The sequence below is a fragment of the Centruroides sculpturatus genome, unplaced genomic scaffold (assembly GCF_000671375.1).
Source record: "Centruroides sculpturatus isolate CEXI.00-Female unplaced genomic scaffold, Cexi_2.0 scaffold1144, whole genome shotgun sequence".
NCBI lineage: Eukaryota > Metazoa > Arthropoda > Arachnida > Scorpiones > Buthidae > Centruroides > Centruroides sculpturatus.
This window is the reverse complement of record NW_019385316.1, coordinates 166,874-193,102: the sequence shown is the minus strand read 5'-3', so window position 1 is coordinate 193,102 and position 26,229 is coordinate 166,874. Positions and strand designations below refer to the sequence as shown.

Genomic DNA, 26,229 nt, shown 5'->3' with positions numbered 1-26,229 from the left:
TACTGCTAACTTTAAATAAAATTCACAAATTATTACACTAAAATTTATCATAAAAATTGATATTTTATTATTGAAAATGAGGTAATCTTCAGATATACATTTACATTATTTTTTTCAAAACTCTGCCCAGTGGGCACTAAGTCCTTTTTTTTAGGAAGCTCATGAATTTCCAGGCTATGGAGCATCTGGGTGGCAAGAAAGAGAGGCCCAACATATCCAGACTAACCCTCCTTAAAAATTCCCAAGGTTTTTTTCACATGTCCAGATTTATCCCTGGTCCCCTGGAGCAGTAAGCTGCCACCTTAATCACTTGTCCATCCAGACATCCATTTTCATCAATTATAAATATAAGTTTTCATTGGCTGTAGACAATATCTGAAGGCTGCTTATCAAATAACTATAACCTTTAAAATTTTTTCCAATATTTTTTTTCTAAAAATTGTTATTTCTGTAAGCATTTTATAATATATAAAGGTACTGTAATATCAAAGAAAAGTTTTACTATTTTGCTGCCATCAAAATTTATAGTGATTTTAAAATCATGATAATTTATGTATAAAAATTAATTAAAAATTTTTATATCTAACGTTTATTACAGGACACATATTCTATGAACAAATATTAACTTTTAACTCTAAAAAATTCAAATACTTTCTTTTAAACATTATCCTGTAAAATATTAAAATATCTTATATTTTCATTGTAAGTATAAATTCATAATTTTGACAGTCAATTATCAGGTTTTACATTAGACCAGTGGTTTCCAAACTATCTGTACCTCTTTTTCAGAAAAAAATTGTTGCATCACTCCTTAAATTTTTGTAACAATCTAATTTCATAAATACTGTCCTTATAATTTATTTAATGGCCTACAAAATAATATACCTTATTACATTGTTTCCGGGGCTCAGCTCTTCTAGAGACATTTTGGCAAGTGTGTGGAAATGAATTTTTAGCATTCATACCTGAGCAGTTTGGATAAGGGTTATGAATTAAACATTTTGCTGATTCATTTTTTTGACATCGATTTGACCTTTTTTGTTTGTATTAAAAAATGATAATTTAGTAAAAGCTGCACACTCCCTTGCAATAGTCTCACACACCACAGATTGGAAAACACTGCAGTGGACAAAGACTGGCTTTCCAATTATATATAATTATATGGCACAAGTGATTCAAATTCTCTTCAGAAATTTATTTTCTTGCAATTAATTATAAATTATACATAATTTGATTGATCACTTTTTATTAATTTAATAAAATTTATGATTTTTATACTTTGTAGCTACTATAGTTTGCTAGAGAAGAACTAATCATCAGAGAACTGAATTAGTCAAAACCTCAAATAAAATGAAAAATTCAAATTTTTAAAAATATATATATGATATATGATAAAGAAGAGTTGTAAAATTATAATGATTTAGCATCATTGAGAAGATATTATAAAGCATAGGTAAATTTTTATTAACAGCAAAAATGAATGAATAAAAATGAATTCTTCAAGATTGCCAAATTCATTTATATAATTGAAATAAAGATATAGAAATTAGTAAAAAGTTAAATAAATACAGAAATATAACATAAAATACTGCTAGTGTATATCAACAATATTCCAAAGATACCTAAATGAAAGCAACAAGAAAGGTATGTACAGTATATGTATCCATTGCTTAATGCAATTTTGCTTAATGTGGGATTTGATTAATACTCAAAATTAATTGTGTTAATCCCTTTATATATGCAGAAGTTTTAATTTATGCAGCTTTACCAGCTATCTACTTAACATAGATACCGTATTTTGATTAATGCAATTTTGATATATGTGGTAGGATCAAGGGATCAACTAACTATATTAATCAAGGGATACTGGTATCCTAAGGAATGTATATATTCAACTTTAAGAACAAATTTTGAATATAAGAAAACTTTTTAAAAATATTATGATATGCTTACTCTTCAATCTAATTTCCACAGAGACTAACTGATACATTCAACTTTTATTTGTATCAGACAGGCACAGAGGATTATATGCATCTTCTTAATATGTTTAAGTCTTTTTTTGATCTATTTTACGTCTTACACAAACATATTCCTGATGTCTCCCTAATAATGACATCTGAATTTGCCACTAATCTGTGCAATAACTTACTTAAAGTTAATTAGCAGATATATTTCTTTTAAAGAATAAAAATTTCTCAGACTGTGGAAGCTTGTTCTGCAAATATAATTTGAACTTTATAATTTTACAGCAAGATGAACTACAATTCTATACCAAGAACAAAGAAATACATACATCATTTAACTGTAGTATTTCATATAATAGAAAATTTAAACTAATTGATTGTTAAGACTTATCAGAACAGATTGTAAAGTGATTTAATCCATTTGATACTAAATTACTCTTTGCAAGAACATGTATATATTTTTTAAAAAACAAGATAATTCATTATTAAGGCACTTACATCATTTCCAAGGTTAAGTCATCAAGGCACAGTATGACTAAAGCTTATCTTTTCCTCTTTACATATTAAATTATCAGATATATATTTGCTTAATTTCTTACAAACTTCAAATATAAATATTAAATGTTCTCTTAACATTTGAATATATAAGTTTATTGATTTTTATCTATATTCTCAATCCAGAATCTTAAATCAAAGTCAAGAGTTAACCAATAAGCATTATTATACTTCAAATATCAAATATATTGATATTTGAAGTATAATAAATGTTAACTGATTAAATTATGACTTTGAATCTTAACCCTCAATTGTGAATATAAGTATCAGTGTTTCCCCTTTTCATGTCTCTATTCTTATTATAGCACACACATCTTTACTTATTGAAATCAGTTTCAATTTCATAAATACTGTATTTATAAATAGTGTTATTTCTGTTTGAACAACAAGATGATCTAATGAGAAAGTTCTATAAAAGTAGACAACTACATTTAATATATTTCCAATGTACTAAAACAATAAAATATGGCTAACACTGACATGCGTTACTTGGAGGAGGTGGATTTTCAGTGATCCGAGTACCTTTTGAAGCATTCATTAAAGTTGGATCTGAATCTAGACTTTCAGACATTTTATTGCAGATTCCATCAACCAAATGTTCAAAAACAGTTGTAACATTGATGTTCTCTTTGGCAGAAGTTTCAAAAAATTCTAAACCCAGCTGCATAGATAACTGCTTACCTCGTTCTGCTGAAACTACCCGTTCATCTTCCATATCACATTTGTTTCCAACCAAAATAACTTGTGCATTATCCCATGAATGTGTTTTAATTTGGGTGACCCTATTATAATAAATATTTGAAGTATATAGAATTTAAAAAACAATCATTTTAAGTTTAAATTTTATATATATAATAAATCTAGATATTTTAATTAAAGGAATGATAAGATAGGTAATTCCTAACTCATTTCACTCTATCTAGACTTTATTAATGGTAAATTTAATGCTTATCATTTACTATTTTGATACAGATTACCATATTACCTGAAAAACACTGCAGGTATACCTCGCCTTACGTCGGTAATTGGTTCCAGGAAAACGACGTAAGTCGAATTTGCTTGTCTCCGAATCTACTTATCACTAGGCTAAACCGTAAATTACCATTCCCGGTTCTGTATTTTATTTATTAATGCATTTTTAATAATATATAGTTAATAAAAATCTATTTTAAGCTTACAAACAAATAAATTTTAGTTTTTAATATAGTACAGAAAAAAAGTAATCTAAATTTACGAATGCATGTACTGTAAATACAGTTCATACTTGTATATATTTTAATATGATTTTATGTGCTTTAAACGTTTATCTAGTGATATTACGACTTCAATATTTGTAGCGGACAGACGTAAAGTCGAATAAAATGACTTAAACTTGATTTTTATTTTTCCATATACTTTTTTGACAAACGACGTATAATCGGGAACGACGTAACTCGAAACGACATAAGTCGAGGTATGCCTGTATATGTAAAGTTAATGAAAAAAAAATGATTTTTCATTAATTTATATATAGTGTTTTTCTAATTTTCCTAAATATATTTCTATTTATAACATACAAACCAAGCAAAACCATAGCTACAGAACAAGCTATTATTTTTTTTAAGTGCTGTTCCCACATGTATCTGTATTTAAGAATTTCCATTGTGACATGTGGGTTGCTTAGTATAGCTATTTTGTGTAATGTGACGCATTTGCTGTTGTTTAGGCTTAATACTTTAGACTTTTGTGCAGTGTATGTAGTAAAATGAATATAGAAGACTGGACTATAGATACAATGAGTATCTTATCCATTCTCCATATCATTTCAGACACTATTTCATGGCCAGTTCTGAGTAATTTTTTCATTATATATTTATTTGTATGTTGTAGATGTTTGAGATGCCTATTTCTAGATGTATATGATTTTTTTGTTTTGTATGGCAATGAATAATATCTGATCTATTGTGACAGATTACTTTGTCTGTGATTATGATTTCATTGTAGAATATTGTGTGTGTATTATTCTAAGACTATCTGTGCTGTGTTTTTGTAGTATGGTTGCAGATTGTATAACAACATGCTTGTGTGCAAGCTTTTCACATATTATGCATGCTATTTGGTTATGTTGATGTATAGTCTATATGTGTTAAAAGCTTGCAATCAAATATATAAGTTGTAGAGTTTTGCACTTTATGTGGATTTCCTGCAAGATCTTGTATGGAAATAATAAATTCTCATATCTCTTCAGAGAGACATCCCAAACCAGGCAGTAGTTTCATACATTTTATTATTATATAAATAAATATGTAATTACCTAAAACTAGCAATAATTATCTTCAAAACTAATGTTTTGAAGATAATTATTGCTAGTTTTAGATAATTATTTATTTATTGAATTCTACACCAGTAATATCGTGCTGATTGTATATTATTATATATATTATTATTATTATAGGTGATTGTATTATTATTATTAACTGAAGATGGATGCTTAATGCGTTTGAAAACGTTCTTATGTTATTAAAGAATTTTGCTGGACTTTTGAATGGTTTTTATATTATTTATTATATTATTATTATTATTCCTAAATAAATAATAAAATGCATCAAACTAGGCTTATTTCATTCTCTCAGAATTAAAATACTTAGAAGTAATTAATATATTTACATATGAAACTACATAACTCAGAAAACAACTGACCAATCTTGAACACTGTTAAAAGATTCTTCATTAGTAACATCATACATTAGAATAAATCCTACTGCACCTCGATAATAAGCAGTAGTGATTGTCCTGTATCGTTCTTGACCTGCAGTATCCTAAATAATTTGGAAAATTTGCAAGTTCAAAAATGTTTCTATAAGTTATAAACACATTAATACTTTTATAAAATTTACCACAATAAAATATTTTTAAAACTTACCCATATTTGAAGCTTTACTTTTTTATCTTGTTTGAAGATAGTTTTTACTTTGAAATCAATTCCAACTGTACTCACAAAAGCAGAAGTGAAAGAATCATCAGCATATCTAAAAAGAAATGATGTTTTTCCAACACTGCTGTTGCCAATAATAAGTATTTTGAACATATAATCAAAATTCTGATCAGCTGTATCTTTTTGATTCCATTTTTGATCTTGCATTCCTGCCATCTATAATATTAAATATATTTTAAATTTATTAGTTTAATCTTATATCATATATAATAATTTCTTAATATATAATATGCATAAGATAGCCACTCCAACAGAACATTTCCTTGATTTATGTTTGACTGGCAATATCTGGTTTCTTTTCCCACTTGCCTTTAGTGGAATATTGGTAGAGTAACCTTTCATTCACAGGGTATTGTCTAGTTTACAGATGGATCCAAAACTGATAGCAGCACACAGGTTCTGGCATTTGTGAGGGACACTCAGAAACAAGCTTTTTTGATCAACTGGATAGGTTCCCTACTGCATTTCAGAGTTGCTAGTTATTATTTGGATGTTGTGTTATTATTTGGCATTTTTACACTTATTTTACATAGAGGTCCACTTAGTAAGATTATCTACATTGTTTCTGACAGTCAGGTTGCTTTAAAGGCATGCCCAAATAAATTTTCAGGCACTTGTTTGGGAGTGCTGTTTGCAACTCAATGAGCTGCAAACAGTATAATATGGTCAAACCTATAATATGGTCTTAATCTTGTGGGTGCCAGGACATGAGAATATTGCTAGCAATGTAAGTACTGTTTTACTGGCCAAATAGGTAGCTCGATATGCCTTCATAAAACTCGAATCAGCTCTTGGCACTTCTTATAGAATTTATAGCCATTAAAGATTGAAATCTCTCCAATCATTCTAAACAGTAGAGGTTAACTCACCTGGTTTAAAAGCAGAGCAAGACTTTTTTGCCTAGTCTGCTCCCAGGGTAAACTAAAAATATGATATACTGTCTTTCAATAGGAATCATGTTTATTTTTGGTTGGTGTTGTAACTGGTTTTTACTACTTTTGTGCTGACAAATTTTTCTCCTCCACTCGTCAGATCTGTTGTGGAGACTCCTCTCCATCTCATTAAGCCATCTTTTTGATGCCTTAATGAGATGGAGAGGAGTCTCCACAACAAATCTGCAGGTTTTGGTCATCATTAAGCCATCTTTTGATGGCTTAATGATGACCAAAACCTTTTGTTGATAAAATTTTTTTAACAATTACAAATCCCAGGTTTAAAACAGCAATTTTGTATATTTACACTGGTAGCAAAAGTAAGTTTAATCAATCTGATTCTTCTTCAACTGCTGTAGATAGTACTTTTTCTTTACAAATTAAGTTTTAAATAAAATTGTATTATAAACTGACAATTTTCCATTCTCATGTCTCTTACTGCACAAATTAAATAGTATTTTTACTATAAATTATTATTTTAATTGACTGTTTCATATTTCTTACTAATTTTTCAAATTATTAAATACCAGTGCAAATATAAATTTGACATTGGCTGTTTGAAAATTTAAGATTTTTTCATAAAATTAAAGTTTACATCATAAATTTATATAATACTTAACCTATTTATTTTTATATTCTTAAATTGTATTAAACAATTGCAATGTTAATACTAATTTTTAATTTACTAATAATTTAAATTTGCTCACTTTATTGCTATATTTATTTTACTTAGAAATAAATATAGCAATAGATAATTAGTAGAAATAATTCAGATAAATTTAAAGTAAAATTTATCTGAATTATTTCTACTAACCTTTTCTAAATTATTGATTGCTGAGAGAAATCATTTGAAAAAATAGATGATAAATTTACTCTATATTTATTGATTTATGCTGTAACATCTGTTTGTAAGTGTTAGAAAAAAAAAATTGCAGCTCTGAATGAGGTGGTCAGCATCTTATCAGAGCTGTAGACCATGCCCACAGGAGTAAAAAAAAAAAAGTCAAAGGAATTGATAGTCTATATACAACCTTTTACAAGTTATAGTCTCCTGAAATACTGACAGGCTGCTTATTACACATGCAATAGGCTTAATGGAGTGCACAGCATAACCCAGTGTGTGCCCAAAAACTGGTCAGTGTAATAACATTTCTCATGTTTTATGAGTTTTTAGTCATCTCTAGTGAAGTGGAAAACAACTGATTTTTAGCTTTTTTTTCCCCCCAGAAATAACTCTGAATTTTTTCATTTAAATTTTACTCCATTTTTGAGTCTCAAAATTCCAAATTCACTGGTTTTGAGAGGGGCAAAGGAACAAGCAAAAAAGTCAAGGAAACAGATGATCTACAGCTCTGATAAGGTCCCAATCTCCTCATTTAAAGCTGCAATTCTACCAAAATAAATCATACCAAATAGTAATTTATTTCCTTCATTTAACTTTGTTGTTATTATTTGACAATATAAGTATGTTCACTGTTTTCTACTTTATTGGAGATTTTTAGAATACCTTTCTTAATTCTCAAACACATTCATGCCTTTTAGCCCATTAAAAGAGAGAAATTACCAAAGAAATCTGTGCAAAACTCAAACACTTTCAAAGTTATAACATTCTGATGTAACTCAATGCGTCTTCAATTTAAATTTTTTAAAGACTTTTATCCTTGAAGATGAAAGGCTGCAAAATACTTGGGAATCAAAGAACACATTCTACTCTTTTTAATAAAGCAGAATACAGTTGACTTTAACTGGAGAAGCCTTAATAAATATGTTATTTAAATTTATACACATTTCTCACATCTTAACATGTATTCTCATATTACAGTCATACATTGTTAGAATAAATATAAAAGAGGAATGAATGAAAATCTAACTTAAATTACTTTTTCATTGTTTTAACCTAACTTTAAACTGTGTCTGTTTTTCTATATAAATATTTTCTTCTCCTACTGCATTTCAGAGTTGCTANAGCATTAATAATATAGAATTAGGAATAAACAAGAAATTGTCAGTTTAAAGAAATAACTTATTCATAAACAAATCTGTAAAATATTTGAAAAATATTACATGTTTGTAATGATTGAAAAAGGTCAGGCAAATCCGAAATGCATTTTGCTGTCAATAATGTAAAAAAACACATCAATAAAACAAATGTTATTTTAAGCTCAAGGTTTCTGACTAGATAAAAAATTTGATAAACAAAAAGATTTTAGTTGCATTAAGTAAAATAAATGATAAGCCATTACTCAACAAATAAGATCATTTGTTCTAAATATCACTTATGGTAGCTGTTATTTCATTATGAATGTGTCTCTTTAATCCAACAAATTAAGTTTGGTAGACTATCAATACAGCTTTCAGGTTAGACACTTCTTTTATTGTTTTGACATATGCATTTCAGGCATATATAAATTTGCTAAGCCCCTCTTCAGTGCAATAATATGGTTCTGTCTTCTAAAACTAAGATGTATTATTGCACTGAAGAGGGTATTATATGGCGTATTATTGCACTGTCTTCTAAAACTACGGTGTATTATTGCACTGAAGACAGAACCATATTATTGCACTGAAAAGGGGCTTAGCAAATTTATATAAGCCTGAAATGCATATGTCAAAACAATAAAAGAAATGTCTAACCTGAAAGCTGTATGGATAGTCTACCGAAGTTAATTTGTTGGATTAAAGAGACACATTCATAACATTAGATCATTTGTGTTATATGCTTTGTATGAGATTTTTACCAAAACAAGAAAAAAAAATTGCTTATTAATTTTTCATTTTCATTTTACTGTATTATCAGACAAGTTCAATTTTTAATTCTGGTTTCCTCTATTTCATGCCTTTAACAGTAGTCTGTAGTTAATATTGTTCTTTATTGCCTGTATCTATTTGGTTCTGACCAGCATCTTTTCCTTTTACTCATTTATGCTGACCTTAGTGTTAGAATGGTATAAATTTTTGAAATGTCTGAACCATTATATCTTGTACTTTTTCAAATAATATTTTTATATAATTTAATTCCCAACAAACAATTTCATTTAATTTCCTTTCTGTCTTTTTGATTTTGTTGTTATTCTGAAACATTTCATTTCAGAAACAATAAATTTAAAAATTTATTGTCTTTTGAGTAGAATTTTGAATGTTACAGTTGAAATTATAATAGCATTTTGTAGTTTTGTTTTATTTAAATTTACATTCAAGCCATATATTACAGTAATCCAGTTTTATCTAATTATTAAATTTATCATCATCTTAAAATTCAGTATTAAAAGAATGTCATTAGCATATTTTAAGTCATATGAATAGAGGAAATAAACTTAAATGACCATTTATGCTGATTTCCTTTATTCTTTCCAAAGCTTTGCTGACAGTTTCTTCTAAATAAAAGAGATAAGAAAGAAGGTATCCCTGAGTTAGTCCATTGTAAATTACTGTATATAATCTATATACAGTATGTTTTTATCCCCATCTGTTACCATCATATTACTGCAGTACACTTATGAACCTGTGAAGATATACAAAACAGCTGCACATGCTTATTATTTTACTTCTTAATTCATCTTTAGTTCTTATTCAATTCAAATAATAAAGAACCAGTGAAAAAGTGAGATAGACAAAATTGACCAGAGATACAAAACTATAATAAAGCTATGTATAATAAATTATACAGTCAAAATTCATCAGAAGTTTAAGATGCAGGAAGAAGACCTACATCTTGAACCTTTCGAAACATACAACTGCATTTGAAACACAAGTGCATAAAATTTTGTAAAAAATTTATGCACTATGTTATCTCAATTTCCATTAAATTTACAAAATACATTGCTTCGTGAAGACTAGAAATACACTGAAATAAAAAAGCTATGAGGGTGAGCCAAAAAGTAAGTTGCACTCATACCAAAAATACAAGTATGAAACATACAGATCAAAAGTCTTTGGTATGAATGTACAATCTAAGTGTTAATTTTCAACGTAATCAGCAAATTTATTTAAACATTTATCGTAGCTTGGCAGGAGTTTTTCTATTCCTTCTTGGAAGCATTCCTGTCCAACATGCAATAACCATTCTCATATCGCATTTGTGACGTCTTCATTGGACTCATATCAGCAATTCAAATAGTCCTTTTTCATGGGGCCAAACACAAGGAAATCACAAGGTAGAAGGTTTAGACCATAGGGAGGATGTTCCCATATAGTCTGAATTTTTGAGCCTTTGTGATGACTGCTGAATAAACTGTGGCAGTGTCATGCAAAAGCTTTCTTGACGTACACTTCCCCCAAAATGGCATTGAATTTCTGTAGGATTACACTTTTTTGCCTATAAGAAACGAGTTTCTGCACAAACTTCCAATTTTGATGATACATCCAAATGACATGGCCTCTTACATGACTGAAAGCAGATTAATTTCTGCAGCCATGTTGACAAATCTGTTACACCTTGTAGCCTGAAGTAATACCAACATTTCCATCAGATTTTATCTAAATATCATTTAACAATGAAAAGTTCTTGCCAATTGCAACTTACTTTTTGACTCTCCCTGGTATTACTATAAAAATTACAATTAACTATATATGTACTTAAACTTGTGTTTTGTAACACTTGTTTCATTTTACATTGTGTATCTACGATGGAAATATCTATAATAAGTATATATTTAATGCCTTTTAAATAATTTTTAGGAAACTTCCATTATCCATCTTCATTTATTCATGAACAAGAATGTAGACAGAATTTTTTAAATGTGAATCGCCCACATAATTGATGGCTTGCATAGATATAAAGTGAAGGTAGGTTGGCTGCTGTAACAATGCAATAGTCCATGATCTCTAGCAATACATTATTGTTCAAGAAGCTAACAAAATGATGTCAGCTTCTTGCATGTCATATATACAAACTAGCAATAGGTATAAAAATGCTCAATAGAAAAAAAGCTGAACATGAATAAGCATTAAATTTTATTCTTAACTTTGTGGCTGATGCACCAGTTTTTCATTCAGTGGTTAACTGCTTGTGACATACTTCTTTTTTTACACTGTTTATTTTTAAAGTCAAGTGGACTAGTAGCAGCAGTAGGTCTAGCAGAGAATGAAGGAGTGAAAGAGTGTTTATGTGGGAAATGCATTCCTGTGTGGCTACATCCATGATGAGGATCCCAACTCTAACATTGCCACATAATTAAGATTCTGTATTAGTAAATTTTTATTAAACCAAATAATTTTAAACAGTACAGTGATTTATTTGTCAAATATTTAATCTACAATTTTATACATCTTAGTTTAGTTTCATCTTTGAATTATTTAAGCTCAATCACAAAAATGCTAAATTATATTAATTTCACATTCTTAAAATCGTGTTCAAACTTAATACTTCAAACTTACATAACGTACTCAAACTCCAGCTGCAAAGATATTTGATACTTCAAATTATTAATTTGAAAATTTCCATTAACATTTGCCTCATTTGTTTTCATCAGTTTTAGTTTATAAAATTCTTATGTCTAAAATGCAATTATCCAATTTATTCTATTTATATTTAACAACCTAAAATAAATATATGTATGTGCAGCTTAATGACAGACCAAATACACGATAAGTCTTATAAGATTATAATGGAGCTGAAAAATTTGTAGCTACCTAACCTTTCTATGTTAGATATGCTTATATACATAAATACTTATTGTGTTACATATAGCATATATAAATAGTAGACTATACCTTATAGGTTTGTCTAAATATACTGTGAGGGTTAGGGATTTCATGTTGTAAACTTTAAAATTTTGGAAAAATTTTAATTAAACTTTAAATGCAACTTTATCGAGACGGAACGAGTTATAAAAAATTAAACGAGATAGGGGAAACATAAAATCTGGTTAAACCTTGATTCCCACGAGTTGGGTTCCTTGTTGAGATGACTACATCTCTGTGTCACCTGTCAAAGAATGTTAATTATTTAACATTCTTTGTACTTTCCTATTTGTTTTTGGCTACATTAAAGCATTTTTTGAAAATATACAGTAAGGTTCCATATTACCCCGATTTTCTCTAAGCCTACTTTCTGACTTTTTGTACAAGCCTACAAAAACCACTCATTGGTCCAAGGAGATTGTCATCCCTGACAAAATCGGGGAAAGGCCCAAAAAGAGGACTTTGTATAAAAAGGACAGGCACGATGAGTAACGTCATGGAAGTTATGATTTGATTGTGTATGTGTGCCGCACAGAGATTTTCTTCGAGAGACTGTTCCTGTTCGTCAACCAACACCCCTCCTCGCTTACTGAACTCTAAGATATCAACAATTCACCTACTTAACTTCGAACTGTGAGACTTTATCGCAGTTACTCAATCAACAGTATAATATAATTTATTTATCCTGCCTGCGCACTATTGTACGCTCTCTCTCTCCGCGAAAACCAATTGCAAACTCGATTGTAACTAGGAATTGAACTAAGATGAACAGGATTCACGTAACTGATATGTAGCAACTTAAATTCTGATGTATAACTAACTTAGATTTCATATAAATAAATGGTTGTTTATGTTTAACCATCTTTGAGTGCAGTTTCTTCCATTCTTCTCTCCATTCTAGGTCCAAACCTCATACGTAACCGCTCGTGCAAACTTGTGGTCTCTGTATCGACCTAAGGATACAGTGGTGTAATCCTGACGTGGTATTGAAGAGATACCGACCCAATGGTCACAATACTCTACAATGTTTGCTTAAAGGTAAAGTTGTTTAATGGTGAAACATATCTGTCATTAAGTGGTGCATAACTGAATACATAATTACTTATAAAATATTAATGATTTATTTCAATTCATTAATGAAAAGAAGGCAAAATTAAAATTCAATAAGAACGTCCTACTGAATAAATTTTATGACTAAATAACAAAAAAAAAGAAAAAAACATACAATGATTTATTTTTTCAATTTTTTATGATATGGCTATGGTTTTCTTTATTAATAAATCCAACTATGCTAAGAAAACCTAAGATTAATTATTGAATCAGCCTTATCCTTGCCTTTATCAGTACAACAATTTTTAAAAAAACATTAGAGAAATTACAATGCATGGCTTATATATTGCAAAAGATTAATGTAAATTCACAGAATGAATTTTCATCTTGATTCTATAACTATTATTATCTTAAAAAAAACAATTCAAATAAAGATTTTATTTATTTTTTTATAATGAAACTATATAGTAACACTGATTATGAGTATTTAAGACAATCAAAAATGTTTGTTCATCAAAAAGTATCTGCAAGAATTTTAAGATTATCTTGTTTTAAATTGTCAAAGTATATTCACTAAATCTATATAAAAATGTGTTCTCTAATGACATCAAACTTAGATTAAGAATAAACCAAACTGTCTTTCGGTATTAAAGTTGTTTAGTTTGAAAAGTTTTTAATTACAAACAAATACCCGAAGATGACATTTAAAATGCTGAAAGTACTTGTTTGTAATTAAAAACTTTTCAAACTAAATAACTTTAATGCTAAAAGACAGTTCGGTTTATTCTTAATCATTCAGCTAATATAATTCTTTAATGGTAATCATTGAAAACTATTAGTGTCTACAGTTCTCAGAGTGAATATAATTACACTGTAGCTAGAACAAAAGTATGACAACTTAAATCTTAATAAAAGAATTAATTGTCACAACTTCATGTGTTTTCTTTGTAGACTTTTAATATATGAATCAAACATATAAAATAGTAGTGGGCATAATAACAAACAAAAACAATGCCAAAATATATCTAAATATGAATGTCAGATTTATAACTCAGTTTTATAAAAATTGTATTAGTAAAATTAACTCAAAAGGTCATAACAAACGTTTCTGACCTTCTTCAGGTAAAATTTACAAATCAACAGTTCAATTGAATCTTATAATTGAGATGGGTTGATAATGATGATAATAATCACAGAACCCAAACGGTTAGGAGCTGAAAGTTGAAATTTGGTACACAGTTAGTCATGAGAACATACACTAAGAAGAGATTTTTCAAAATTCCTAACGAGGGGGGAGAGAGAAAGGGTTAAGGATTATCCCAAAGAACTCGGCTTCTACTTTACTATTTTAAATGTCATTTTTGCATTTATGTGGAAAATTGAACATATTTTTAGACCCTTCTAAAAATTCTCAATGATATTTAGTTTTCCATTGTATATAAAGTTGACATGGGGAGCGCATGCACATAAGTTCACTTTATTCAAACTCTTCGTCTTAATGCTTGATTTTATGTTCAAATTTATATTTATGAATAATTCTGGAAGATCTCGCTTATTTTTTGAATTTACTAAACCTGAAGAAGAACCCAGAAAGAGTTACGAAAACGATTATTATTTATCACTTAGTGGAACTATGCGCCGGTTAATAGTAACAGTGATTCTTAATTGTCATTATCCCGGTATGTAATCAGATATCTAAAAGTTTTCTAATTAGTCTTGGAAGAGGAGGGACCTAATTCTTGCACTCAGTGAAAACAGGTAAGATCGGCTATAATCTAATAATCTTAATCTTTGCTATAGATACTTTTTGTCTGAGCAATGCCAAGTTCATCTGCTAGTTAATTAATATTCAATTCAATCCACAACACAAGTGTTTTTGACCCTCTTTATGGATCTCTTGAAGAATACACAGAGAAGATCAAAAACATGTCTTAAAAAAATAAATGCTGGACTTACAAAAAGGTGTTAAACTTTCATTTCATTTTTCCAGTTTTAAGTTTATCTCAGTAGAATTATAAATATACAGTAAGACCCACTTAATGCGAGGGATGGGTTCCTACACAACAAAGCACTAAATGAAACAGCGTTAAACGAGGTCATTTTAACATAGAGTAAATAGGGAAAGGGAAACACATGACCAAAAATAATCAAATTTTACTTCAATTTTAAGTTATTATTATATTAATTTGCATAATAACATACCGTATCTTGATGAGTATAAGTCGCTGTCAAGTATAAGACGCACCCTTATTTTGAGACAAAAAATTTAGAAAAAACCTGTTTTAATGGGATTGTCTAAAGATGCATTTTATTTGTTTTTTTGTTCAAGAATATGACAGATGAATGAATCAATACCTTTATTAAACTGAAATAATTGTAATTTCTTAATGTAAACTCAGAGGTCATGTGATGACAGTTGACAGAACATGGTGGCGATGACTCGCGTGTCACTACTCTGATAATCTTGGTACTCTAGCCATTCGGTTGAGAAACTATCTGCTTAACAGACCACTGCACAGGTTGGTCCCTAGAGTGGACCACTACTGTAGGTAATTTCACTGTAAAAATGGTTACCTGTCGAGTATAAGACACACCATGATTTTGAGCCCCAAACAGTAGTAAAAAAATGTGAATTATACTCGTCAAAATATGGTATGTTAAATAACACACAATCATATGCACATAAAAATGTAAAGTTCATTTCTTGTGATGAAGATCCTGACTTTACTGAAATTCTTGTTTTTGCGATAAAGTCGTGTAATTTCATTTGCCACTTTCTTTTTCTTTCTTTAAGCAAATGTCAGTAGCAAATTGCATCCAAAACACCTTGTCTTGCTTTTGTACTCCTTTCAAAATCTGGATCATTTGCTACAATTTGATCAACAATTTCAGTTATCATTACCAAACTTTTACTGAGGAAATCTGTAGAGAAATTTTTGGGTTCTTCGTTTACAGAATCTCTATTTTCCAGTTCTACTTGAATTCCTTGTTCTGCCAGTTCTTGAAGGTTGTTGTTGGTAAGGCTCTCACCAGAAACCTGAAGTATCCTCCTCAATATACTCCTTCTCATCTACATCTCCTAGCCCTGCTGTATCGATTAGGCTGACAATTTGGTCAACCTAACAATACAATGATAGGCTCTTCTTGTTGAGAATTCTTGGATACCTACAGCCATAACTTCTTCCACACTCCATTCATGCATTTATCAGTTAATTCTTGCCAAGTGAAGTCGATATTTCCTATGGCATCCATAATGTTATATTTTTTCCAAAATTGCACAAAACAAACATAGATTTAAGGAAAGTACAGTGCTACGATGAATTGCCACCTTTTCCTGATTGGTTTGTGTTCATAAATAATGATATTATATAAGAATTAATAAACTGCCGTGATAATTTAAATCAGAGCAAAATTTTGAGCTTTTCTTTTAGGCTTCGAGCAGACCGCATTATATCGAATCAGTGTTAATTGAGGCAGAAATAAGCAAAATCTTACTGTAATTGAAAGAAAGTTAGATAACGCTTAAGCATAGCAATAATTATTTTTAATATATGTGCTTAGAACAAGTGATAAATATTTGCTTACTTTTAAAAATTCAGAAAATAAAATTTGAAATATTTTCAAACATTCTTGGTTCCAACATCAAATCAAAACTTTGAAACTGAACATAAAGACTTAGTTTAGAAAACTTTCAGAAAAATTCAGATAGTGGAACCAAGAAGTTCTAAAAACATTAATAATTCATTTGCTTGCTTTCTTACATACTAAATAGAGTGAAAAAAATTTATAATTGTTATTAGCATAATGTAATTTATTATCTATCATCATGGATAATTTGCTCCTTATATTTCAGTAAACTGTTTGGTCACTTTGGTGGACTGAAAANTTACTAATTATTACTAAAAAATATCACTGTATCACTTTATATGAAAACTGTTCGCCTAGATCGGACGGCAGACCTTTACAAGTGGTGGTCAGCAAACGCAAAACAGTATCCAAGCCTGACAGAATTCGCTAAGATTTATCTATCGTCTCCCAGCAGTAGTGTATATAGTGAGAGGCTATTTTCAGAAGCAGGTATAGTTTATGAGGAAAAGCGCAATCGTTTGCTATCAACAAATGCTGAAAAAATTGTTTTCATTCATTACAACTTACCACTGATAGATTTTAAGTATTAAATGTAATAATTTATGATTAAAATAAATACGTTTTTGAGTAATATGTGCGGTTTTTTTCCATGATTTGGTATTCGGTATTCGGCCGAATGTTGCATACTATTCGGCCAAATACCGAATATTAAAAAAAGTAGCCGAATACCGAATAGTAGCCGAATATTCGTGGCATCTCTAGTATGCACGCACTGCAACCGTCTCGGATTGCATCCATTAGCCACTCGTAGGGGAGCTATTTGACTAAGTGCATTGTTATAAGATTTAAAAAGTAAAAAATATTTTATATTTTTATGTACGTTTCTTGACAAAGCTATATTTAATTATAATTTTGTTTAAAAGTATATTCATGCAATTGAAGAATATTTTGTACCAGGTATGTACCAAGAGATCGAAAACGATCAGGAAGACGTCCTCACACTCGGTGGATTGATGAGATCAAGAGGCATCTTGGCACAACATGGACGTGAAGTGCTCAAAACAAAAGATTGTGGAAGAGGCTTGGGGAGACCTTCATCCTGCAGTGGATTGATAACGGTTGATGATGATGTACTGTACATCCACCACACATTTTATTTCACAAGTAAGTTTTTATTATTTTATTTTTAATTGTAGCCCTTATATCGTGGTTAGTGATTCAGAATGTAATTGTGATACTAAAAATACATTTAGAGAAGTCTGCGGTTTTTACTGGCTTATCGAACAAACGATACGAATGGACCCTAGACCATCATTGACGCGCGATTAACTGATTATCCCTGGAAGTCGGCTTCTTACAGAAACACAGCTACAGTGAGGCTTTTACCTGTCTCTGGATGGTGGATAAAGACGCCATTGCAGCTGTTCGTATTTTTTTCAATTCTGATATTTTGTCAGAGGTGTGCAGAGCCTACACCTCAGTATGCTCTCACATATTCATCTTCTCAGACACCTCACGGTAAACGGGTCAAGTCAGAACGATCCAGATGAAGGAAAATTCGGCGAACTGGCCAACTTGTTTTACTCAATCCGATGATGCAGCCTTTTTCAAACTCCGTCAGCTGTGTTTAATGTCTTATAATGTATCGTAGAGTCATACTAGCATGCTAAGACTATCAAACTACAGGTACAATGAAAGTTCCGAAGACAGTCAGCTTCTAGGAAGTCCATTCATAGAATACTGGTGTAGCGATTTTAAGGCATTTAGCTGGCATTACCAGCATGCAGTCGGATCAGATGTGATTATTTAAGTACAGTACCTAGTTCAGACACATAGATGTATGCGGAGTTTTACAGCAATTAAATTAATTTAACAATTCTGTCTGGGTGAGTAACTTTATTATCAATGAGTATACTTCGTATTTCGTAGTTTCTATAAAAATGTTTATTAAAAAGGCATAGTAACAGAATTGATATTTATAGAAATTTGAGTGTTATTATTTTACATCATAGTAATAGAACACACACTTCGTAAAGCAAGCCTGAAACTACAGTATGTAATAGATGCAAAATTTTCAGATAATATTGACCATAAAAGTTCTTGCAAATTTTAAAACCTCTTTGACACTGAATTTGATTTAAAGTTCTATTCTTAATTTTTTTTCATTCACATTTTACAATACTTTTATAAATTAGAGCACAGTTTAAACCTTTCAATCTTATATTTTCATTCTAAGCTGAGTAAGAATGTATATATTTTATGAGCGATAAATTTTTATTTGAAAAATAAATCCAGCAATATGTTGTGCAACTTTCTCGGCTGTTAAAAAATAACTTTTACAATATATTTTTAAGTATAATAAAAAATTTTGTGGCGCCATCTGTTATGAGATTTTGTTATAAAAATCTTTACTTTTAATTATTATAAAATGACAAAGGGCTTAATTTTGATTATAGTGACGAGTTTCATAAAAATTGTAAAGCATTTACAATTTTTATGAAAATTCTAGTTTGCTATTAACGAATAACATCATTATTAAGTTGGATTCCTTTCGATATATGACACACGACACCCCCTTATCTCTCCACCCCTCGACCTTTAACCAACAAAATTTAATAGCATCAATGTCCCTTATACACAAGCTACCATGCGACATTTACCATGCCAAAGGTGGATTTAGGTGAGTGCATAAGGCACAGCTGCCGTCTTGGGGGTGTTTTTTCTTGAGCAAACTCAAACACCTTACAGTCCTTAGATAGTAAGATTTTATAAGGTACAGTCAACCCCCCCTAAAACACGGGTTCCTATAGTTCGGATTCCTATATCACGGCGAAAAAATTGCGACAGTATTCGTACAAACATGCTAAAAAAAACTCGTATAATTCGGTAAAACGTCATTGCCGACTCGTGTCGCGACAGGATTGGTCGANAAACATATCTGTCATTAAGTGGTGCATAACTGAATACATAATTACTTATAAAATATTAATGATTTATTTCAATTCATTAATGAAAAGAAGGCAAAATTAAAATTCAATAAGAACGTCCTACTGAATAAATTTTATGACTAAATAACAAAAAAAAAGAAAAAAACATACAATGATTTATTTTTTCAATTTTTTATGATATGGCTATGGTTTTCTTTATTAATAAATCCAACTATGCTAAGAAAACCTAAGATTAATTATTGAATCAGCCTTATCCTTGCCTTTATCAGTACAACAATTTTTAAAAAAACATTAGAGAAATTACAATGCATGGCTTATATATTGCAAAAGATTAATGTAAATTCACAGAATGAATTTTCATCTTGATTCTATAACTATTATTATCTTAAAAAAAACAATTCAAATAAAAATTTTATTTATTTTTTTATAATGAAACTATATAGTAACACTGATTATGAGTATTTAAGACAATCAAAAATGTTTGTTCATCAAAAAGTATCTGCAAGAATTTTAAGATTATCTTGTTTTAAATTGTCAAAGTATATTCACTAAATCTATATAAAAATGTGTTCTCTAATGACATCAAACTTAGATTAAGAATAAACCAAACTGTCTTTCGGTATTAAAGTTGTTTAGTTTGAAAAGTTTTTAATTACAAACAAATACCCGAAGATGACATTTAAAATGCTGAAAGTACTTGTTTGTAATTAAAAACTTTTCAAACTAAATAACTTTAATGCTAAAAGACAGTTCGGTTTATTCTTAATCATTCAGCTAATATAATTCTTTAATGGTAATCATTGAAAACTATTAGTGTCTACAGTTCTCAGAGTGAATATAATTACACTGTAGCTAGAACAAAAGTATGACAACTTAAATCTTAATAAAAGAATTAATTGTCACAACTTCATGTGTTTTCTTTGTAGACTTTTAATATATGAATCAAACATATAAAATAGTAGTGGGCATAATAACAAACAAAAACAATGCCAAAATATATCTAAATATGAATGTCAGATTTATAACTCAGTTTTATAAAAATTGTATTAGTAAAATTAACTCAAAAGGTCATAACAAACGTTTCTGACCTTCTTCAGGTAAAATTTACAAATCAACAGTTCAATTGAATCTTATAATTGAGATGGGTTGATAATGATGATAATAATCACAGAACCCAAACGGTTAGGAGCTGAAAGTTGAAATTTGGTACACAGTTAGTCATGAGAACATACACTAAGAAGAGATTTTTCAAAATTCCTAACGAGGGGGGAGAGAGAAAGGGTTAAGGATTATCCCAAAGAACTCGGCTTCTACTTTACTATTTTAAATGTCATTTTTGCATTTATGTGGAAAATTGAACATATTTTTAGACCCTTCTAAAAATTCTCAATGATATTTATTTTTCCATTGTATATAAAGTTGACATGGGGAGCGCATGCACATAAGTTCACTTTATTCAAACTCTTCGTCTTAATGCTTGATTTTATGTTCAAATTTATATTTATGAATAATTCTGGAAGATCTCGCTTATTTTTTGAATTTACTAAACCTGAAGAAGAACCCAGAAAGAGTTACGAAAACGATTATTATTTATCACTTAGTGGAACTATGCGCCGGTTAATAGTAACAGTGATTCTTAATTGTCATTATCCCGGTATGTAATCAGATATCTAAAAGTTTTCTAATTAGTCTTGGAAGAGGAGGGACCTAATTCTTGCACTCAGTGAAAACAGGTAAGATCGGCTATAATCTAATAATCTTAATCTTTGCTATAGATACTTTTTGTCTGAGCAATGCCAAGTTCATCTGCTAGTTAATTAATATTCAATTCAATCCACAACACAAGTGTTTTTGACCCTCTTTATGGATCTCTTGAAGAATACACAGAGAAGATCAAAAACATGTCTTAAAAAAATAAATGCTGGACTTACAAAAAGGTGTTAAACTTTCATTTCATTTTTCCAGTTTTAAGTTTATCTCAGTAGAATTATAAATATACAGTAAGACCCACTTAATGCGAGGGATGGGTTCCTACACAACAAAGCACTAAATGAAACAGCGTTAAACGAGGTCATTTTAACATAGAGTAAATAGGGAAAGGGAAACACATGACCAAAAATAATCAAATTTTACTTCAATTTTAAGTTATTATTATATTAATTTGCATAATAACATACCGTATCTTGATGAGTATAAGTCGCTGTCAAGTATAAGACGCACCCTTATTTTGAGACAAAAAATTTAGAAAAAACCTGTTTTAATGGGATTGTTTAAAGATGCATTTTATTTGTTTTTTTATTCAAGAATATGACAGATGAATGAATCAATACCTTTATTAAACTGAAATAATTGTAATTTCTTAATGTAAACTCAGAGGTCATGTGATGACAGTTGACAGAACATGGTGGCGATGACTCGCGTGTCACTACTCTGATAATCTTGGTACTCTAGCCATTCGGTTGAGAAACTATCTGCTTAACAGACCACTGCACAGGTTGGTCCCTAGAGTGGACCACTACTGTAGGTAATTTCACTGTAAAAATGGTTACCTGTCGAGTATAAGACACACCATGATTTTGAGCCCCAAACAGTAGTAAAAAAATGTGAATTATACGCGTCAAAATATGGTATGTTAAATAACACACAATCATATGCACATAAAAATGTAAAGTTCATTTCTTGTGATGAAGATCCTGACTTTACTGAAATTCTTGTTTTTGCAATAAAGTCGTGTAATTTCATTTGCCACTTTCTTTTTCTTTCTTTAAGCAAATGTCAGTAGCAAATTGCATCCAAAACACCTTGTCTTGCTTTTGTACTCCTTTCAAAATCTGGATCATTTGCTACAATTTGATCAACAATTTCAGTTATCATTACCAAACTTTTACTGATGAAATCTGTAGAGAAATTTTTGGGTTCTTCGTTTACAGAATCTCTATTTTCCAGTTCTACTTGAATTCCTTGTTCTGCCAGTTCTTGAAGGTTGTTGTTGGTAAGGCTCTCACCAGAAACCTGAAGTATCCTCCTCAATATACTCCTTCTCATCTACATCTCCTAGCCCTGCTGTATCGATTAGGCTGACAATTTGGTCAACCTAACAATACAATGATAGGCTCTTCTTGTTGAGAATTCTTGGATACCTACAGCCATAACTTCTTCCACACTCCATTCATGCATTTATCAGTTAATTCTTGCCAAGTGAAGTCGATATTTCCTATGGCATCCATAATGTTATATTTTTTCCAAAATTGCACAAAACAAACATAGATTTAAGGAAAGTACAGTGCTACGATGAATTGCCACCTTTTCCTGATTGGTTTGTGTTCATAAATAATGATATTATATAAGAATTAATAAACTGCCGTGATAATTTAAATCAGAGCAAAATTTTGAGCTTTTCTTTTAGGCTTCGAGCAGACCGCATTATATCGAATCAGTGTTAATTGAGGCAGAAATAAGCAACATCTTACTGTAATTGAAAGAAAGTTAGATAACGCTTAAGCATAGCAATAATTATTTTTAATATATGTGCTTAGAACAAGTGATAAATATTTGCTTACTTTTAAAAATTCAGAAAATAAAATTTGAAATATTTTCAAACATTCTTGGTTCCAACATCAAATCAAAACTTTGAAACTGAACATAAAGACTTAGTTTAGAAAACTTTCAGAAAAATTCAGATAGTGGAACCAAGAAGTTCTAAAAACATTAATAATTCATTTGCTTGCTTTCTTACATACTAAATAGAGTGAAAAAAATTTATAATTGTTATTAGCATAATGTAATTTATTATCTATCATCATGGATAATTTGCTCCTTATATTTCAGTAAACTGTTTGGTCACTTTGGTGGACTGAAAAATATAACCAAAAGTCTGAAGTGTGACTATATATATTATGTAAGACGACAAAACACAATTATATTTTGTCTGTTCTTGGAAACTTCAGTAATCTAGTCTCTAAAATACCACAGAATCATATCTTTTGCATTTTGGGAATGAAAACCATCATAATTGCAAAAGAAATTCAAGAGTAAATACTAGATTACTTTACAATTTGATCAAATAGCCATTAAGTAAATATGATATATCAACACTTTAGATTTTCTCTCTCCAGAACACTATTGACATCCTGCTAGTTGTACATAATCCTTGTGCAAGCAACAGAATAAGATCTATAAATATAAGAATGATCTTTAGTATGATACTGTTTCAAAATTTTCCTTACACTTCTAGTTAGACAAGATACACCCAAAAAATTGTCCTATGGTCCTATTATAAATAATAATATAGAGTAATGACACCAGTAGTTGACCATTCTAAGCTGTTTTAGATTTTAATATTTTTTATTACAATATGTAGTAACATGAAAAGCAAAATTCATACATGAAAATAAAGTTTGTTCTACACTTATCATGGAAAAAAATTTTTTTAGACCTTCATTTACATCATGAAAATAAAACCTTTAATGACAAATTGTTCATCCAGTAGTCGACCAGCATGGTCACACAATCTTTGACAACTAGATTGTCCTTCATCAAAAGCCTGACAAATGTGGTAACTGTGAAAGGGAGACTTGATATGCATTTTCAGTCATGGTCATGTCATGAAAAAGCTATAAACTCCAGTATTTGATCACTGTGGTCAAACATGCAAGTTTACAGATTCAGTATTCATAGTAGTCTACAATCTCATTACTTACATCTTAGATCAGAATTGATGCAAATTATTAGCTACAACAGGTGCTTGGATAGTTTACCACCCAGAAAAACAACTAAGCAAACTCAATAATAAGCATTTTGTAGAAAATAAGAGTGCTCGTTAACTTCTAAAGATCTACAATATCTAACATAGCTGACTACTAGAAGCAATGTACAATAATTTTTTCCATCACCATGAGTGAGGCAACCTGTTATTCTTACATCATTCAAAATGGGATCATCTTACAATTCTTCCTACTCAGATGGACTAATTATACACACATTTCAACTTACACAATCAAATACTGGAAGTGATTAACAATAGGAGCCATCACTGTATATTTTCACAAAGTTAACATATTGTTATATGATTTCATTCAATTTGTTTTGATTTAAAATTTACCATTATTTGCAACTAACATTAGTGATTAAGCACTGAAGTAAACAAGTTTGGAAAACAACTTTCACTAAGCTCAGTGAAATAAAATTAAGGAGGTCTTTTTGAGTTATTTCCCATAATTCTTTTTTATTATTTTTGTACTCTTATAGGAATGTTTTACAACTCTGCAGGATGACACTAGAGAAAAACTGCACTAGCAACTTAGAGCACTTAGATTTTGGTGAAAGATTTATCTTTGCAAGAGCTCTTACAGAGATAAAAACTTGTCAAAATAGTTATATCAATAAGAGAATTGGTAATAGAGAAATTAAAACAAGAGAATGTACAAAACATTATTCAAGTTGTCAAAATAAAGTTTTATATCCTAGTTATCTTCCTTAACCACATACAAAGGAAGATAAAGGATAAAGAATATAAGTATAATTACATGTTTGAATGAGATGGTTGAGACCTTATCAGAGCTATAGACCATACTCATAGGTGCAAACCCAAAGGAACCATACCTCTATACGTGATCCCAACAAGATACAGCCCACTGAAATCAGCCTTCTAGGGTGCACAGGATCGAGTGTCAGGTCGCTCTGCTATTTGGCCCATGCAACTATTCTGGTTTTGAGCAACCTATTCAACTGTTCAAGGAGTACTTGATGTTAATATAGTTTTAGGAGGTGTGAGGATAAGCCCACACCTCCTAAAATTATTTAAGCAGTCACACCACCCACATAGAGGCAAGGCATCAAGGTGCAAACAACAACAAGTGCCGAAGTGCATGACTACACACGGAGTGCCAATAAAGGCAAATAATAGCAAGCCTTGACAGACAGTCAGCATGGAGAATAGGCAGTGGTACCGGTAACGGTAAAAACTGACCATCAGAGTGGAATATCCCGCAAAGGGTCGAATGTAAAGGTACTGGTATGGTTCCTTTGACTTTTTTGATTGTACAGGAAGCAGAAAACCCTCATTCAGAGTTCACATCTTATCGGTTAACGAGTTTTAAGGATAAAGTTTAAGAAAGCTGAAAATAAATTTTTGATATCATCTCAGCTTTTGATTATTACATTTGATATATATTAATTTAGTCTCGGTTATTATAATCCAAATTAAGATAATCGAGAGTAAATATAATAAAATTGAAATTTTCAATTTCAGTATACTTAGTTCAGATATAAGCTTAACAATTTTCGACAAATATCAATCAATTTCAAATCCAAGGCAGAAAAAATGCCAGAAAAAAATAAGTTTATTCATTTAAATAACTTTTATTGTTTAAAAAATAGTGTGGAATACTTAGAAAATTAAGACTTACTTCTTTTAAATGCTCTCAGATATTTAAAAATGATTAATTTGACAAAGTAAATTGTAAATTGTTGATTAAAATGGCGAAAGGATTTATTCAGATTTGATTTCAACTACACGAAAAGAAATTGACAAGTGC

At 29.9% G+C, this 26,229-nt stretch overlaps 1 protein-coding gene across 1 annotated transcript; it reads right to left on the bottom strand.

The window, feature by feature from the left end:
* Positions 1-153: 153 nt before the first annotated feature.
* Positions 154-26,229, bottom strand: LOC111637537 (ras-related protein Rab-3C-like). The gene is made up of 4 exons (XM_023383045.1): positions 26,101-26,229; positions 5,422-5,649; positions 5,199-5,317; positions 154-3,301 (listed from the first exon to the last, which is right to left on the bottom strand). Exons 2-4 carry the CDS (start codon positions 5,647-5,649, stop codon positions 2,989-2,991), a joined length of 660 nt encoding a protein of 219 aa, XP_023238813.1. The 5' UTR covers positions 26,101-26,229; the 3' UTR covers positions 154-2,988.

Coding starts and splice junctions, on each gene's coding strand:
- LOC111637537 (XM_023383045.1), bottom strand. CDS start 5,649: ATGGCAGGAATGCAAGATCAAAAATGGAATCAAAAAGATACAGCTGAT. Junction 5,318..5,421: donor AAGTAAAGCTTCAAATATGG/GTAAGTTTTAAA, acceptor CAAATTATTTAG/GATACTGCAGGTCAAGAACG. Junction 3,302..5,198: donor TTTAACAGTGTTCAAGATTG/GTCAGTTGTTTT, acceptor TTATTATAATAG/GGTCACCCAAATTAAAACAC.